Source organism: Sardina pilchardus, chromosome 10 (assembly GCF_963854185.1).
Source record: "Sardina pilchardus chromosome 10, fSarPil1.1, whole genome shotgun sequence".
In the NCBI taxonomy this organism is placed as follows: domain Eukaryota; kingdom Metazoa; phylum Chordata; class Actinopteri; order Clupeiformes; family Clupeidae; genus Sardina; species Sardina pilchardus.
The window spans coordinates 1,296,673-1,316,515 of NC_085003.1; the positions used below are offsets into that span (position 1 = coordinate 1,296,673).

General features: G+C 38.6%; 1 protein-coding gene across 3 annotated transcripts in view; it reads left to right on the forward strand.

The window, feature by feature from the left end:
- The window catches only part of cep290 (centrosomal protein 290), a 138,131-nt gene extending 118,651 nt beyond the window's left edge, over positions 1-19,480 (forward strand). For all 3 annotated transcript variants that reach the window (XM_062546872.1, XM_062546874.1, XM_062546873.1), the window contains exons 41-48: positions 1,133-1,278; positions 7,694-7,852; positions 7,944-8,055; positions 12,811-12,945; positions 13,024-13,110; positions 13,206-13,370; positions 19,057-19,161; positions 19,282-19,480. In XM_062546872.1, the coding sequence (XP_062402856.1) occupies positions 1,133-1,278; positions 7,694-7,852; positions 7,944-8,055; positions 12,811-12,945; positions 13,024-13,110; positions 13,206-13,370; positions 19,057-19,161; positions 19,282-19,392 (1,020 nt within the window). In that variant the 3' untranslated portion in view covers positions 19,393-19,480. The remainder of the gene's footprint in view (positions 1-1,132; positions 1,279-7,693; positions 7,853-7,943; positions 8,056-12,810; positions 12,946-13,023; positions 13,111-13,205; positions 13,371-19,056; positions 19,162-19,281) is intronic.
- The last annotated feature ends 363 nt before the right edge of the window (positions 19,481-19,843 follow it).

A 19,843-nucleotide genomic window follows, 5' to 3' on the forward strand; every position in this document is an offset into this window, starting at 1 on the left:
ATTTATTTATGATACATTATTCATTCAAAAAGAAAATTGGTGTGTCCTTAAAGGTTGGATTTTTTCTAATTTTATTACTTAAGCCATTAAAATCAATTTCCAAAAGATGATTTTATATTCCTCTTTTTAGTCAACTTTAGCATGGGGTGACAACAATTTTGACAATGACTGTGTATATATATATATATATATATATATATATATATATATATAACGCACAAAACTTTGTTAAGCCAGCTCCATACATAACAATAGCTGCCGCGCGCTCTCCCCTGCCTCCATTTGAACTAAGGGCAAACCCATTCATTCGTGCCCAAAATGAATGAATGGGTTGGGAGCGTCGCCTGGCTGTGTCAGCAGACTGCAATACAGTCCGTCTCGAGGGGTTAAATAGTGCACGTTACTTGAATTTTAATCTGAAGAAGACCACACGGTCGAAACGTCATTCTTTTGTGCTAAAGAAAAGAAAAGAAAATCAAAAAAGAAGGATTTCAAGTGTGCAAACTTTTTTCCATTTTTTATGATTTACTCTACTGGTAAGCACTGTTAGCATAGTTAGCATAGTTAACATTTTTACCATAACTGCAAGAAATCAGTAACTAATTTAACCAATCAACCTGGTTATCATTGTTACCATAGTTAACATTTTAACATGAATAGAAATCATTAGTTAAGTTAGAACTGGAATGTTTCAGCTTTAAACTGTCTACCTTCACACTATCAACTTTCTTCAAACTATGCAATCACCATCTTTACCCTAGCTACACCTTAGTAGCCATATCTACATTATCTATCTATACATTTTTTCATTTTCATGCACTGGTAATTCCTTGGAATTGCATTTCTAGTTTAGGTTCAAATGTTTGACAACCTAGGAAGAACAATGCAGGCGGAGGTCTGCGCTCTCCGAGTGCTTTTCTAGTTTTAAAAAGAATTGTTAATTAGAGGATAGAAATCTCTTTTTTTGCCACCATAACATAACATACATACAGATAACATGCAGATGTTTGCATATAGTTGCATATTTTGAGGAACACAGAAAATGTCAAGTGCTTACTCTAATTGTGAAACTACCCTTATTCAGATGTGTGATGTTTTTTAAAAATGCTTAATGTCATGAACTGTTTTACAGATGTCAAAAGAAGAGACTACAAGGTGGGAGGAAGCTAAAAAGTGGCAAGCCAGAGTTGAAAAAATACGAAAAATACTGAAAGAGAAGGAAAGTGAGGTGGAGACTTTGTCAAAGCAGTTGATTACAACCAAAGATCTCTACACCAGGTTTGATATATTTGTTCGTTTTTCAGATCTACATGATGGTCATGATTGTGCTTTATATAAAACAAAATATGTCTGAGCAGAAAAGCTGCTTGAGCGTGGCACACAATGAATACTTTGTGACAGTGTAAACGGTAAAAAGGAATGGTATTTCATAATTGGCTACAGTACATTAGCCACGGCTTATATATTGATTTAGCAACATTTCTACAGCTATGATGTTAAAGGAATAGTTCGGTATTTTACACTTGAAGCCAGTTTTCTGTATTGCCTAGCATGAAAACGAGTGTTAGACACCGAAATTTCGACGATTGAGCCTGTTTGTGGAATTTGGCAGATTTAGAATGGAGCTCTGTATGGCTTTAACATTGCTCGCTTTGTGCATGCTCTATTCTGTCCTTAAAACACCCCTAATCGTTTGTTTTTAAAAGTGTGCAGCTCACCGTTACTGGTCTTCAACAATCTTCTATAGCAAGTTTTGCAGTGAAATTCAAATTATGTTGTGTTATATTAGGCACAAACGGTTGAAAAAGTACTTCCAGGATTTCGACAATCCCTTATAACAGATGACAGAAGCTGTATTTCGCTGCTAAACTTGCTATAGAAGATCGTTGAAGACCAGTAACCACTTGGGAACTGCACACTTTTAAAAACGAACATTTAGGGGTGTTTTAAGGTCAGAATAGAGCATGCACAAAGCGAGCAATGTTAACCCTATGAGCCCGACGGACGCAAATTAGTCGGATTATTAGTCACAGCGAGATGAGACTTATATTGCACGAAAGAGCAGAACCGGGGCTTTCCAACGAGACTAGACACTTGTCTGTACGATCAAGTATGAAAATAAAATAAAATCATGAAGTTAAATCAAAGTATATCATATTTACAGTCTATATTGCTCTGCGTTCACCCGCGCATCCAGAACTCTCGCACAGACATGACACGCATATCAAATGAAAGAGAAGAAACAGAGCTTTCCATTGATACCAAATACATCGATCATGTTGTATTATAAAATCAGACGAAGTGACAAGCAAATAATAATGTCATATAGCTTCGGCTACCATTACTCTTGTTTGATTTACTGGTGAAACCACCATCAGATAGATATGACACGCATGTCAGATGAAAGAGGAGAGCTAGAGCTATCCACAGATACCAAATACAACATTCTAGACCATAAAACACGAAGTGACAGCAAAATAATAACTTAATTTAGCTCCTCTTACCCCATGTTTTTGTGTGGCATAATTAGAGGTTAGATTCTCTGCCCGAGCCCGACCCGACCCGCGGGCCGGGTCGGGCCGATATTTCCCGCCACTATCCTCGGGCCGGGCCGGGTCGGGTCTTTGATCAAGCATTTGTGTTTTTTTAAAAAATATATAATTTCTTTATTAGCCTAAATGGGTGGGGAGACTATGCCGTTATCCGAAATATTACATATATTTTTTAGCAAAGTAGCCTAGGCTTAAGTAACAAAATGTGTACAAAGTTGCAAGTTACAAAATGCAACACATCATGCGCACGGTCTCCTCCACTGGCACGCATCACACTGCTGCTCTGCTGTAGAACATTGTGTGGCCTAGCTTAAGCGCAACATGGAGATGGACGATATAAAGAAGAAAATGAAATCAGGAGAATTAACTTTGAGCAAGTCTGGAGGAAAGTCGGACGTATGGAAGAGTTTCGAACAAGTCGTGGACAGTGACAACATTTGCGTTGGTGTTTCGTTTTGACATTTGCGTTTCTTCATTCGGATCCATTTGTGATCCATTTCAGAATAAACAAACAACGAAGTTTACAATGCTTAGTCCTTGTTTCATTATTCATTAAGATAGGCCTAATTCAGATTTATGTAGTTCAAACAACTCGTAATTGTAGTTGAGAACGTCAGTTATAAGGCTCACGCATTTAAAAAAGTGTCGGGTTTAAATTGGGCTCGGGCTCATGATTACAGTTAATATGTCGGGCCGGGCCGGGCTCGGACACAACGTGCACGGGCTCGGGCCGGTTCGGGCTTGATTTTTTGGGCCCGATCTAAGCTCTAGGCATAATAGCCTATGTTCATAATCCAACATTATCATGTGTTTCTCTATGGCAAGTCACGTTCATAATACGGTTTTGAGATCCTAGCAAACTCCTGTATGGTATCCAATTCAAGACTCATACTGCATCCAAATTTGTTTGACAAATAAACACTTTTTTGCCTTTATTTTGTTAATTGCAATGCAGTAAAAAAATTTGATAGAGAATCATCATCTTTGCACGTCATGTGTGCCACCACGCAAACAAGTCAGGTCAGATCAGCTAGTGTCACAAATATGTAGCGCAAAAAGTGTCAGAAAGTCATTTCTCAGCACTAAATAAAAATTGCCATTTATTTCTGGAAGGCACACACCACATATTCTTATATGTGACCTTCCACGGCGAAATCAGTCACAATGTCCAAATTTTCAAAATCAAAGTTATTACGTTTTCAGGAAGGGGCATAATCAACCTTCAAAACGATACCTATATCTAATGAATTGAACGTCATATTACTGAAATATAAACATTCAAAGGAGTTGAGTTCATCCTGTCATGCCAATAGAAAAACGGAGAAATCTGCCTTTGAAGTTAACCGTCGGCTCAACACTCACGAACGCTTTGTAAGGTCGCCGCTATTACAAGATTTACGGTACTTGTATCAACGACACAGCACGCGGATGGCTTGGTGGTTGTCGATGAGTGCATTTACCGTAAAGCGGCAAAAAACGAGACGCCTCTAACTTCCTGCTTCCTCTAACTTTCTCACCTCAACAAACTCACGTTTTTAGACTACAAAAGGTCAGTTTTTCGGCGAAATGTATTCACGGCCGTACAGTGTAGACCTCCCACTGTTTCAAAACACTTACAAAAAAAAATCCACGATTTTAGCACAAGTGACATAAATGGCCATTTTTCTCAGAAACGCCTGTTGCGACAAGCGACTGGTTTTGCCGTGGAACGTCACATATTGCCATTTACAGGACAGTCAGGCCTACACAACCATGCAAGTCATGTCGAGCTGTCAGCTTGCTGTGGTGAGATACACGTCAAAATGTAAGAATTTGTATAGTATGCTTTTCAAATTTGTATTATTTAAAAATCAAAAATCAAAAAATCAAAGCAAGTATTTATACATGATATTGAGGCAGATCTGGGTAGCCTAGACTGTGCTGAAAAAAAAAAAACAATATGTAGCATGTGTGAATGGCACTTACAATGACCAGGATAAATGCTTCTAACTAGAGGTAGTGAAAATGCCCTTAAAACAGCTTAGGGCTCATGGGGTTAAAGCCATACAGAGCTCCATTCTAAATCTGCCAAATTCCACAAATGGGCTCAATCGTCGAGATTTCGGTCTCAATCACTCATTTTCATCAATCACTCGTTTTCATGCTAGGCAATACAGAAAAAAGACTTACAGAGTAAAATACCGAATTATTCCCTTAATACACAGGGGCAGTTAATAAGGTATTAATATGGTTTTGTTTATCTTAACTTGGATGATACACTGTCTTGCGGCTTATACACAATGCGCTAATGCACAGGAAATTACTGTATGGCATTGTAATTTTGGTCTAAATGCAGGTCATATGCATCATATGCATTGGCACAAGGGATTTTAACATCTAATCCTGTGTATTAATGTAATTTAACCATTTAAACTACTCAACTAATCAAATCTTCAGGCATTTTAACGGCAAGTTGACAAAATATGACTCCTGCCAACTGTTTCCTCTGCCCACAACTGTTTCAAAATAAAAGTCCTCACTACAATAATTTACTATTGAATAATATAACCATTTAAACTACTCAACTATTTAACTGTTCAGCCATTTTACTTGCCAGTTGTCATCAACTATGACTCCCACAACCTGTTTCCTCTTCCCACAACTGTTTCAAAATAAAAGTCATCAGTACCATAATTCCTGAATTAATCATTTAACTATTTAGACTATGCAACTATTTAACTCTTTAGCCATTCAAAATTACAGTTATCATCAACTATGACTCCCGCCAAGTTTTTTCTCTCTCTCACCTCTATCTTTGTGCTTTGATCACATTTGAAACAATACAGTATTTAACAAATGTTACTCCACAGCATTGGCATTTTCATGCACTCGTAATTCCCCGGAATTACATTCTCTAGTTTTACATTTTATTCATTTAAACTTTTATTAATTTATTTCAACTTTTATTTATTTATTTCATCTTTTATTTATTTATTTCAACTTTTATTTATTTATTTCATTTTGTCACAAAAAAACATTCCATAATAATGACTGTGTTTTGTTTTGTTTTTTCTCTATTGAATATACTGCTGTTCCATGTTTGGCAATGTTTGGCAGTTCCATGAATGAACACTGATTTCAGATTTCTACATGAAATGATTTCACATCAGGCAAAAGTTAATAAAAAAGGATATTTTCTCATAATAATAACCTACTCTATACTCTTTGGATCCCACAAGGGTAATTTCATCTCTGCCTTTAATCATGAATTAGTGAATTTCACACAGCACACACTAACCCAGTATTGGCTGCCTGCTGCAACGCCTGGGGAGCAGTGAGGGGTTTGCTCAAAGCCACTTCAGCCATGGTCCATTGCTTGGGAATTGAACTGGTTAAAGGTCCCAGAGAATGGATGAATTGAGTATTGCACTGTGTTCTCTGATGTTAAAATAGTATTCAACTTTGATTTAAAAAAATAAACTCAATTGCAATTTGACAAGACTAATTAAAACCATATATTTAGGCTGGGTATTGAAATGGTCTGTTTGACTAAATGGCGCCCTCTTTGGCAACCCCAATTGAACTTCAATGGCTTTGCGAGGTCTGACATCACAAGCAAGCAGTTTTGCTGAATCGCCCGTTTTTTAGTGTCTATTTCTAAGTTCAAGATTTCCATATGAAGGAGGGCACAACCATGCCTCATGTTCATGATAGCTCTTTGTTTATGCACAACCTCTCATAATTCATGAAAACCAAGAAAAAAATAATTTCCATTCTCTGGGACCTTTAAGTCCTAATACACACCACACACAAATATTACTGTTTTCGATCAAACTGGTCAGTCAAGCAAAACAACGATTTCTAAGCGATTTTATGACTATGAAAAAGTTGCATAGGGTCTCTTTAAGGTCAAACGCCACTACAAGGTGAAACAGCGTATTGGTCGATGTCGGCAGTAGGCCTAGTTTTAAATACATGTAGGCAACACAGTGTGTTACAAATTGACATTAAAGTATCAAATGCAATGCTTAATAAGCTGATACGGCTTCATGTTTTCCCCATACAGTGCACGGTGGCAAATTTCCCGACATTACCTTATCCATGAGGCTACATTGTTAAATAGTTCAATTGTTATAATCACCCACTTTGAGTATTGGAGCTTAACGATTGTGCATCTTCAGTTTTAACTGAAGTCATAATGCCATATCATACTTCATTTGTAATGGAGATTGGAGTTGTTATGCAATTAAAATAACCCCACGTCATCACATACCTTTCATCATACCAAGAGATTGGCATGGTTTTATTTCAGTTATTAGCTGTTAGCTAATTAGCTGGTTTGAATTGCATTGAGCTCAATGAGAATGAAACCAGCTAATTAGCTAACAGCTAATAACTGAAATAAAACCATGCCAATCTCTTGGTATGATGAAGGGTTGTGATGATGTGGGGTCATTTTAATTCCAAAGGCCGAGGGGACTTTATGAGGGTGTCCTGGATCCATTTATTTAAAAATAAAAATCTGCCTGCCCTATGGGAATTTACCATAGGCGTTCCAATACTTATGACCCCTGTATTTTAAGGAAAACATTTATTTATTTACAATACATTATTCATTCACAAAGAAAATTGATGTCCTTAAAGGGACAATTCACCGATTAGCATTACGATTTTCAATGTTGGACTTCCATCTCAAGGCAAACTGAGGGAATGATGCACGACCATTCAAAAACATAACTGGTTTTCTAAAGATACAAAGCTTAAAGCTAATCGGTGAAGTGTCCCTTTAAATGTTGAATATTTCCTCATTTTTTCATTTAAGGCATTAAGATCAATTTCCAAAAGATGATTTTATATTGTCAACTTTAGCATGTGCTCCAATACTTTCCGAGGGCACTGTATGTCTATTTTACTAACCTAAATCAGGGTAAACATAGTTCTACATTCTATAATCCCTTTAATGGTGATAAGTACTCTGCAGGCTTTAGAAAGATTCATCATTGCATATTCTTTTGGATCATACAGCTTATGAAAGACGTCCTGTTTCTAGTATGCTATCCTCTTTTTATGGATAGCATACTAGATGAGCCTTTTTTTCCCTGACTTTTCCAATCTAATTTAACTTCTTGTGGTTTCTTACCTTTTCAATATCATTGTGAAAGGTTGGAGGAGGAGAAAATTAATCTACAAAGGAAACTATCACGGAATCGTGGAGTGACTACAAATCAGGTCATGGAAGCCCGGAGTCTGGCATCTGAAAAGGAGATTGAGGAACTAAGGAGGAGAAATGCTGAGCTGGAGCAACGGATACAAACTATAAAGTAAGTTAATATTGTGTAAGGTGTTTAAGGCTTAACAACTGGTAAGCATCTGAATCATTGTGTCAACACTCCACTTTGTGACCTTGATCAGACAACAGCAGGCTTTGCCAAGAGATGTTGCAATAGAGGACCTGCACCTTAGGAACCGATATCTTGAAGACAAGATACTGTGTCTGGAGAGTGAACTTGCTAGGGAACCATCTGTAAGTCCCTTTTTTATATATGTTTGCATGTCTACACTTCAGTCTTCGTTTTCTATGCTTTGTCCATTTCCTTTCTTTAGGGAACACCAGTTTTTTCATCAATGTTAGCAGTGCTTGAAGTGGGAAAAAATAAGTGCAGGAACTCTAATTTTCCGACATTTGACATTTGTACGGTGAAAAAAAATCATGTCTTTAAGAGGTGTTGGTCGAAAAACTTTTTTAATTTAATAATTTTTTCAAGCACTAACCTATAGGCCTAATTTACTTTTTTCTAATTCACAAATGGAATATGAAAACCATTAAAACAACACGAACCAGACCAGTGTGATAGCCACCTGTAGGCCTAACAATATACTGGGCTAAGGGCCCTAGAACCAGAAATCTTTGGGCTGAAGGCCCAGAAGAAGAAAACTGTGAAATAGGCTGTAGGTACTTGTTACATTGATTTAATTAACAATAACTGGCCAATAACAGAGATTAGGTCAAAAGTCAGAACAAGTGGGTAAGTGTGACTTTAAGTGTTCTTTCTATTACTATTGTGGGTCCTGAAATGGCATTTCAAGCATCTGCCAAGGCTATATGACAAACAGGGATCTGAATACAACTTCTGATATGAAAAATAAATTATTTTGAAGTGGGGATATGGAGAGATATGAAACAATGCAGAAATTTGATGTTATTTCCAAAAAGGATTTCTCGTGATTACTGCTAATTACACAGAGCATTGGAATCAGTAGGATCTCCTGTTTATTTTGATATGTAGTTTGCCATAGGGCAGTAACGAAATCGTCAGATATTTCACAGAAAATGGGTATGACGCAGAACTAAATGTGCCATTCATTTTTGTAGGTAACTGTAGCCTACTTTTCAACGCCAATTATCTCGCGAACCGTTCATCGTAGAAACTAGCGGCTAGTGCCATTGGAAAGGTCCGGTTCTGCAGTTTCATGTGATATGCCTGTTATTTCGGTGCGATCTTCTAGCGCAGCAATATGACCGAGAAGAATGGGTGCGGCCGCGGCCGCATGGTGCGTCTTAAAGAGGGCAGAGAGGGTTTGCCAGCGGCCCGATGGTGATCTTCTCGTGGCCCGGTAGATTGAGGGCACTGTTGTGGCTCGTGGGTAATGTAGTCTTTCATGAGTCTTGTGATATTGTCTATTCTCGGGCCACTGTGACTGTCACTGCGTCGGATCAGTTTCAGTAAGTAGCCTACCGGAACGCAGAAAAAAGTGGCGGAACTCAAAAGACGAAAATACAGAAGTTCCGGAACTGCGTTCCGCTGCGTTCCGGCCCACTTCAAGCACTGAATGTTAGTTGTAATCTAGTCTAGTTTCTTCTTAGTCCTGTTGCTATTATCAGGGCATGGTCATTGTGAATTACCCCAAGCTCATAAAGGGCTACTAAACAGAACAGACATAGACATGAACATGAACATAGACATGAACTTAGTGAAATTAAATAACACAGAATGATAATTTAATGTTATCATAATTCCGTTATGTGTATCTCTTCCTCAAGCATCATCACTTCAGAAGAATTCTGTAATAATAATAATGTTATATTCATGACCATCAGGGTTGTACAAAATGCTGAATTGAATTGAGAATGACCCCAAAATTCCAATTCAATTCTTGAATTTGAGTTTGAATTTGAATTGAGGTTGCAAACAGGAAGTGGCATTGCAAATTCGAATTGCAGGAAGTTGAATTGGAATTCCATTAAATTCAGAGAAATTCATGACATTTAATAATAATAATAATAATAATAATAATACATTTTATTGATATAGCGCCTTTCAAGACACCCAAGGTCGCTTCACAAATGAATTCAAAATACTGACACAAAATAGCCAGGTGCCAGACAGAGCGGCGTATTCGCACAGCGTTCCTGTACAGACATCAAGACAGACATTAGACAACCACTACAAACATAGCGCATTTCATGTGCACATAGGCTACAACCCAAAGCGCTTCACAAATACATTTGAATTGTATTTAATAATGATTCTTCACAGAATGTACTGTATATATGATCGCAACATGTATTTCATACAGATATTATTTTATGGACATACTACAACACTTTTTTTGTACAGAAAATAGTACAAATTTGTAGTAATTTGTACCACACAATGGCATTACAAATACTGTATGTGCTGCATAAAACTGATCATTAAAATTGTAATAACTTTGAAACTGTGAAAAAAATTATAGGACAGCACTTCATTTCCCAGAATGCTTTACTTTATCCAAGTCTTCAAAAATGGTTGTCCAAACATTTCAGACATTTTGTTTGGGGTAGACTCTGTGCTAAACTATTTGAGGGCCAGTGCTGGTTTGTACTTCTGAGTTTTGTATTAACAGCAATATGCAAAATGATAAAAAGTAATCTGTGCTCATTAATTTTGGTGAGCCAACTCTCACCAACCTAGTTAAAAATGATAAAGCAAAATTGAGATGTTGAATCTGAATGCATGCCAAGGTTCATGGAACTCCGTTCATGGGGGGCCATATAATAAATGATTTTATGTGTACATTTAGTGACTGTACACCAACTGGCCTGTAGATGGCCTGACACAGTTTTCTGTGAATATCTCGAGAACTGTAGGGCCTAGGGGCCATGTCAACCCATCCCATAACAACTAATTTCATGTATAGCGCCACCTAGTCAAAGTTGAGAAAACAAAAATGGGGCATTGTAATCGCAGGTATCTTTGGTTGACAGGTTCCAAACTGCAACCTACAGTGTAGGATCATTATGACTCCCTCTGAATGTATGCCAAGTTTGGTGCAGTTTGGTTCACGGGGGACCATGTAGTGTACATGTAGCGACTGTACACTACACACACACACGCATACACACACACATATAAAGATAAATGCACACACATGTAGACACACACACACACACACACACACACACACACACACACACACACACACACACACACACATAAACACACATACTTGATCACACAGCTATCCTGATTGTTTCCTAAGAAACTTCAGGGTCTCAGCTTTCCAAAGAGGTCATTTGATAGGCCAAAGTATGGAGCAATGCCTTCCTAAGTAGATGATGTGCAATACTGGGCAAAAAATGGGGCATATGCATAAGAGTTTAAACACAATCATACATTTTTTTACTTAATGTGCATGTTTTGACCTGCTCTCAGACATAAAACATTAAGACACATGAAGATGTTTCAAGACTACTATGTTAAAAACATAGTGTATTTCCCCTAAGTTCTCATGTCATTTTACACCCGTTTAGACGAGATGTCCACTGTAATGGACATTTAAAAAATCTTTTTCACGTTTATTTCTTCATTGGATAGGAGTAAGAATTAGCTGAATATTGGGGTTTTTTTTGCTCAACAGAAAAAATGCGGGTCTGAAGGGGTTAAAACCATCACATTCACACTGATATTTGGTTAGAATGAATTTCTCTGAATTGCAATGAATTTGATTCCACTTCCTGTAATTCCAATTCAAATTCAATTCAACATCCTGTGGGGTGGAGCCAATTCAAATTCAAATTCAAATTCATTCATTGAATTGAATTAAATTCGGAAATTCTGAACTTTGCACAAGCCTGATGACCATACATTTCAGTCATTATTATCCATAATCATTCATAATCAGTCATCTTTGTTATTATACGTATGAAAAAGTAATGAAAAATATTAAAGGGATATTCCGCCATTTTTGGAAATACGCTCATTTTCCACCTCCCCTCGAGCAAAACAATCGATATTTACCTTGTTCCCGTTCATCCAGCCATTCTGTGAGTCTGGCGATACAACTTTTAGCTTCAGCCTAGCATAGATCATTGAATCGGATTACACCATTAGCTTCTCGCCTGCTAGCTTCATGTTTAAAAGTGACTACGATTTCTGGTAATTTTCCCATTTAAAACGTGTCTCCTCTCAAGTTAGAAAGTGCAATAAGACCAACTGAAAATGAAACCTGCCGTTTTTCTAGGCTGATTTGACATGGAACTACACTCTCATCTGGCGTAATAATCAAGGCAACTTGCAAACTACTGGCACTACTACTGCTTGTTGTCTATGGGGACTATTTTCAGATGCTGCGTACGATATCACTGTGCCTATGGTACGTTTGCAAGTTGCCTTGATTATTACGCCAGATGAGAGTGTAGTTCCATGTCAAATCAGCCTAGAAAAACGCCAGGTTTCATTTTCAGTTGGTCTTATTGCACTTTCTAACTTGAGAGGAGACACGTTTTAAATGGGAAAATTACCAGAAATCTTAGTCACTTTAAACATGAAGCTAGCAGGCGAGATGCTAATGATCTAATCTGATTCAATGATCTATGCTAGGCTGAAGCTAAAAGTTGTATCGCCAGACTCACAGAATGGCTGGATGAACGGGAACAAGGTAAATATCGATTGTTTTGCTCGAGGGGGGGTGGAAAATGAGCGTATTAACAAAAATGGCGGAATATCCCTTTAAGAACAGAATTAGTGGATGTGACTTAATTTACCTTCACGATAACTGGATGCCCTATGAAACCATTTGGGAAAAATTGATTAACTGATAAAGACATAGATTAGACAAACAATGCCAGATAAATTCATGTTTTGATAATGTCAGGATAATGCCATTGGTTTCCCAAGTTAGTAAGCTTCTGTCACTGACAACACTCAACCTTGCCAAAATGGCAAGAACTAGAACGTAGAATGCAAACCACTTTTTGATCATGATACAAACAAAAGAATAAACTTTGTTTTTGCAGTCACATGTACAGCGTGCTGGGTCTCCATCACAGAAAAAGCACACACTACAGGCAGAAAACCTTAGGCTCTCTGCAAAAAACTTGGAGCTTTGTCTGCAACTAGAGCAAGCAACCAAAGACGTCCCCAGATTAAAGGTACTGTATGTAACCTAAAAGAGCATCTATTTAGAGGTCACCAATCTTTGTATCTCATATTTGACATATTCCTAACAGGATCAAGTGTCTGATCTCAAAGACATGTGCAATGTTCTCATAAAAGAGAAGGCTACTTTGGAAACTAAATTTGAGCACATTTCTCAGGTAAATCACATATTGCTCTATGTTAATAATCTTTGCCTTGTACACTATACAGCAGTACAGTGACACAATTCTACAGTGATTTTTTTGTTTTTTAGGCAGGGGGTAGTGGTAAAACAGCTCCTGAGCTGGAGAAGACCATTGGCCTGATGAAGAAGGTCGTGGAGAGAGTGCAGCGAGAAAATGAGGCTTTGAAGAAGGTCTCAGCTGCAGCCATGCAGGAGCAGCTACATACAATTGAGCAAGAGCATGAAAAACTAAAGGTGTGTGATATTTCCCTATAACTACATAGAGCAATTAAAGGAAAACTCTGTCTCTCCAGTGTAGCAGTGAGAGCAATAACTGTACTGTACTGTACTGTACTGTTGTTGGTGGCCTATGGACTGTCTCGGGACACCCAAGCACTGTCCCGGGACTCTAGGCAGCGTCTTGGGACAGCCAAGCACTGTCCCTGGACACCCGCACTGTCATGGCCATAAGACACTGCCCTTCCACTCCCAACCACCGGACATCCAGTCACTTCTGCGGAAAGCTGTCTTGCCACATTGATACCACAGAATAGGCTGTCCTACGACAGCGCTAACACCTAAACTCCACTGGCACCTAAGTGTGACCGAATGCTAAATTAATTTCTCTCCCAAACAAAATTAAGTGCATTTTTATGTAGGCCTATAAGGGTTTGCTAAAAGCCCCTTCCCATGAAATGATGTGCAATTATATGTTTATGACAGTGTCTAGTGTCCCGAGACAGTGTCTGAGTATCCCGAAACAGTGTTTAGTGTCCCGGGACAGTCTACAGGCCACCAGCAACAGTACAGTACAGTTATTGCTCCAACTGCCTCTCCTGGTCTAACAACAACCTAGGGTCTATTTTTGGGTGATAATGAGTACATTTTCGTTTGGACCAAAACAATGTCAACAAAAACTGCAGTTTTGAATAAGACCAGAATATGGATTTAAAACAGAATAGCCTATAGGACAGCCTTTGGGGGCAACTTTGTTTCATCATCATCATTATGTCAGCTCAGATCTGACGTAAATTCTGGTGGTGTCCCTTATTTGGCCTTTTTGTAACGCCCAAAATGTACATACACATCTGCCCACTTCCAGCAAACTTTAGTAGTAGTTGCAGATAAATGTAATTTATTTGGCTTTTTAATGCTTGGATTTTGTGAAAGTTAGCGAGAAAGACACAATAAAAAAAAAACCTTTATTGTAATCCCAAAACACGTCTGAAATGTTATGTGAGGCAAGGTAACTACACTCCACTGTTTTGAATGGACACATCTTGTGAATCCAACCATCTCTATGACAACCTAAGACAAGCAAGGTATTCCAAATAACAATCAAGATACCTTTGAAGTTTTCTGTGAATTTTACACTCTGTGCAGTGAGTAGGGAGCAGGCAATTCAGCGTAGGGACCCGATGCAACCTCAGCTACAGTAACATGCCAGTGGATCACCCATTCACTGCTTAGGCTCTCAAAGTGCTGTCTGTTGTTCCCAAACAGAAAACTGTGCCCATACTTGTTAACACTAGAAGCGCCGTGCCGTTCTGACCCACTTATACCTAGAAGCGCCGCGCCCCGGTCATTTGACCGCTTTGACGACCTACTAGAAGCGCCGTGCTGGTGTGAACTACTTAAAGCGCGGCGAGGCGGTCAAAAGACCGCTGAGTCCTTAGACAGGGAGGCTGTTACTTACACATAATGATAGCTAGATGGCGCTTCGTGCACGAATCAAATCATTTGGTCATAAATTTGTCAGACCATGTTGTTGATAGTCTGTGGTTGTTTCATTATGACATACAGCACGTTTGAGTTATCTGTTCATTTATTTGTGTTGATTTGTGTTGTTTGAGGTAAAAACTCTGGAAGAGTTCTTGAACAAACCTTGAGCAAACTTGACTTTCAACTTTTTCATAGTATTTAAATTTTTATAGGCTATTTCGTTATTACATTTTGTATGCTACTTAGAGATGTTGGTTATTTTAAAACGGAGGCATAGCCTACGCGTTCTGTGATTAGGAGCCTGACCCGACGGGAGGGGAAGGATGAAAAATGTCGACCCAACACCGGTGTTGTTGGATCTCGAGATCCGTAACCCGCAGTTCGGGTTTGGGTAGATAATCTAAGCTCTAAAATGAATGGGTGGCTAGTTCTAATTCACTCCACAAATTCACTTCTATTCATTTAATAGGTAGCCTATCTATGTTCGCGCCGCCGAAAATTATCGGACCTGGAACAAAGAGCCTAACCTAGTCTGGTTTCAATTACACAGTAGCCAGGATGTCATGCCGCATTTTACAGGCTACCGCGGCTACTTTCTAAAACAACTTTCATTCATTTAGGGAGAAGCATCTTGTAGGGTCTAGCTACCTCGGAGGGAGGGAGATTGAGAGAGCAGAAATGCTGAGCAGGCATAGGCGCGAGAAGTAGGCTAATTAAAAATGATGAGTGAAAAAGATATTCTCCGTTTTGCGAATGTGTAGGCTATGTTTCGATGTCTGCTGAAAAAAAGCTATAGGCCTATTGTTTCTACAATTTAAGCTAACTTCTATGTGAATTCGTGATTCAAGATTGAGACACACATTAACGTCGTGAGGAGACAAAACCGTAGCCCACTGGTTAGAGCATCAGCCCCTACACCCTAGACTTGCTGGTTCGATCCCCGACCTGTGTATGGCAGAAGTTCTTTTGCGCAAGGCATCAATAAAGTATATTCTATTCTATTCTTTTCTATTCACACAACTACACGCACACTGGCGAATTCGAACATTCTAAAATGCGCATATGCGATGAAACATGATTGCGCATTCTTCCACAAGTTGCATGTAAACAACAAACAGCCAGCTTACAGCCTATGCAGGAGGCAGATAGAGGTGGTGGGGGTGGGGAGGCAGTTGTCAATGCCGCAGTGATGTCTGTAGCCTAAGATCATGTCCACACATAGCAAAACGACCCCCCCCCCCTCTGTGAACTGGTTAGACGTGTATGGGGGAGGGGGAATGATCGGTTTCAAATAGGCTATGTTTGCAATGGATAGTGTGTTATGTATAGACCCCGAAGCCATTTGCTTTGAGAATAACGGCTGGCTGATGAAGTTAGTGGCTGGCTAGCTGGCTCAGCCAAAACCTAAATGCTGCTGCAGCCGCCAAAGTTTTCATGGCTGATAATGGCTTTAGTTGCCACTTCATGTCTACAGAACATGCAACTGAGTCCTGTGTAGCCTATCGTAGCAACGAGCACAATACTGATGTGGTGTATCCAGTGGGAATCGTTTATAGGCTATCGTTTATTTTTCGCGTGTGTCTCTATGATATAATTATTTTTAGATGCAAAAACTGGCTTAGCCAGCGAAATTATTTTTCGTTAATGGTAAACCGTATTGTGATTCATCCGTTTATTTCAGATAGTTTGTTATTAAAAACCATGAACAAAAAAAAATTGTTCGTCGACGTTGAAAAACGGTCAGTGAATTCAGTCAATATGAGATGCAACATGTCGCCTGTGCTGGGTTGTGAACCCGGGTCTCTTGCGTAGCAGTCTAGGGAGTTAACACTGCGCCACTTGACGTGAAGTACACTGTTGATTTGGAAATAAGAGAGCTGTTTATCGCGACGTAACTCAGTCAGTCCAGCAAATATGTAAGAAAATGCATATACATCAGTCTGAGCTTTAAAAGATAGCCTACAAATAGAAGATAAGATATACAACTATGAATGTACGTAGGCATACGCGCCCTACGTACATAAATAGGCTATGACGAATTTCAGCTGAAAATATTTTTTACACATGTAGGCCTGCCTAATAGAACAACGTGGCAACGTTTTCAAAACAAACTCGCATTTTACCACTGTAAATCGCCTCCATAGACTATGCCATGTAAATGAAAAATAGCTATTAAAATAAATCACATATATAATACATATTGCACATATATAAACTATATGTTTTATGGTAAAATATTATTCTCATGCCCGACTGACAGGTACGGAGCCCGGGAAGGGTCAGGTGTGAGAATATTTTTGAGCGCACTTTTGCGTTCCCTCGCAATACTTTTTGCGTTACCTCGCAATACTTTTGCGTTCCCTCGCAATACTTTTTGCGTTCCCTCGCAATAACTTGTATGTGTTCCTGTCAACCTGCAAATGTGCTAGGCCTACGTTAAGAGTTAAACTAGCCGCTAATAACAGATAACAAGATTATCGACAAAGATTTTACCTGTACTATTTTTGTAAATTTTGACGCTATGTATATATGATCCAGATATGAATCCCTATGCCTTTTGCTTTTTCTTTAAGGATATGCTGGATTCAAGATATGATAAGTTAATGTCATCTGGTATATCGCTTAACTTTCCCAATTCCATCGTTGCGTTACTTTTGGCGTCTATGGTTACAAGCCAGCTGATGTCGGACAGAATGTCGGACTTGACAGCAGAATTCTTCCCCATACAGGGGGGCGTAATTAGAACGCTCCTGGCGAAAGGTCAATTAGTCCACATATGGGTTCATTATCTCCTCCACTCTAGCACTGTTGTCCCACAAGGATGTGTGTTAAGCCCCCTGCTGCACTCATTGTACACTCATGAGGCAACTCACACCTCAAACACCATCATTAAGTTTGCTGATAACACCACCATAATCAGCTGTATCACAAGTGGTGATGAGTCTGTTTACAGAGTAGAGGTGGCAACCCTTACATCTTGGTGCCAGGACAACAACCTGCTACTCAACGTCAGCAATACCAAGGAGCATTTCTTGGACAGAACAAGAGGAAATGCTCTGTGCATCCATTCTATCTCACCCCTTTAGCTAAGCTGAAGAATTTTCACCTTTATAAGTATAAAGAAAGGGTATTTTAAAAGACTTTTTATTCAATCAGGGCACTACCTTCCTCTCCACAGTAGCTTATTAATTATTTTGTACCACTAATAAGTGTCCGGTTATACTAGTATTTATTTTCTCTGGGGGATAATCAGTAATTCTGGTTTTACTCGAATTGTACCTATTCATCTTATTCGTTAACCGGAAATCTGTACTGTTTTCAACTTCCGTTCATTCTGTTTACATGCGTTCACAGTACGCTAACTAGAATATGATTCAACTTAGATTTCTTTCAAAATGTTGACAATTCTGCCCTCAGCATGGATATACTACATAATATATAACCAATATAAAATAGAAAAGTTTACTTTTACATGCGTTATGATATGTTAAGCACGGTCAACTGTCACGTTAAAATAGATACAACGCAGCTTCACCGGAAATAGATAACCGTTTTCTGAATGCTAAGGTGTCATGGCGACGCCCATTGTTGTTTTCGCCTAAAACGAAAATATACACTAGCTATCATTCACAAATAGACCCTGGGTTGTCCCTTTGTGTGGTTTATAAAAATAAAAGAATACTTAAAAAAGGAATCTCAGTATTTCTATCCTGGTTTGTGTGTAGAACGGTGTCATGGTATGTGTGGCTCAGGTAAGAGCTTTACAGCTAATGCATTTGAAGAGTTATTTTCCAAAACGCTATGTCCACCATTTTAATGAATTTTCATAAATCATTTTTTTTATTTTGTTTTCCTGTAATTGGGTTATGTTAAGTTGATTCATCTTTACTCAATCAAAACAAAACAACTTCATTTTTATTGATATTACCTGAAATACACAATTAAATAACATGATTTTTTTTTTTTTTTAAATGTTTTCAAAAATAGATTTATAGCGTTTTGGAAAAGAGCTCTTCATTTGCAAGGTCACATTTTACAAATGCATTACATGTGGGAGCCATGGATATCATACCATCATAAACCGGGTAAATATTAGATGATGGGGAAAAAAAGAAACATTTTGGGTAGGCTTTCCCATTTTGTAAATGTGTTGAAAGTGCGTTATCTTCTATGTAATTGTATATATACTGTAGACATCATTTCCCTCTCTCTCTCATAGTCAGAGTATGATAAACTCAAGGGAAACATGCTAATGGAGTCAAGAAAAATGGGATTGGAGAAAATCGTGATGGAAAATCACCAGTTAAGGAGAGACATTAAAAAGGTAAAGATTGTGCATCTTAACTTTTAAGATTTAGCTAAACCAGTTTACCTGTTTGCAGTAGGTCCTGTAGCATGCTTTCATACCAACTATACAGATTGTAATAATACTTTGTAATTACAGGAGGCAGCGGCAGCAGAGAAACTGAAACTGGAAAAGGCCTGCTTAGAAGTGACCAATCAAAAGCTTCAGTTAGATCTGGATGAAGCTAATCAAAGACTTTCTCTGAAGTAGAAGTAGTCTTACAGTCTAAGATTGTGATAAGGAATATTAAAGGGATATTCTGCCATTTTTGGAAATAAGCTCATTTCCCACCCCCCCCTCGAGCAAAACAATCGATATTTACCTTTTTCCCGTTCATCCAGCCATTCTGTGAGTCTGGGGATACAACTTTTAGCTTCTGCCTAGCATAGATCATTGTATCGAATTAGACCTTTAGCTTCTCGCCTGCTAGCATCATGCTTACAAGTGACTAAGATTTCTGGTAATTTTCCCATTTAAAACATGTCTCTTCTCAAGTTAGAAAGTGCAATAAGACCAACTGAAAATGAAACCTGCCGTTTTTCTAGGCTGATTTGACACGGAACTACACTCTCATCTGGCGTAATAATCAAGGCAAGTTGCAACCGTACCATGGGCGCAGTGATATCACGCACTACTTCCTGCTTGTTGCCTATGGGGACTA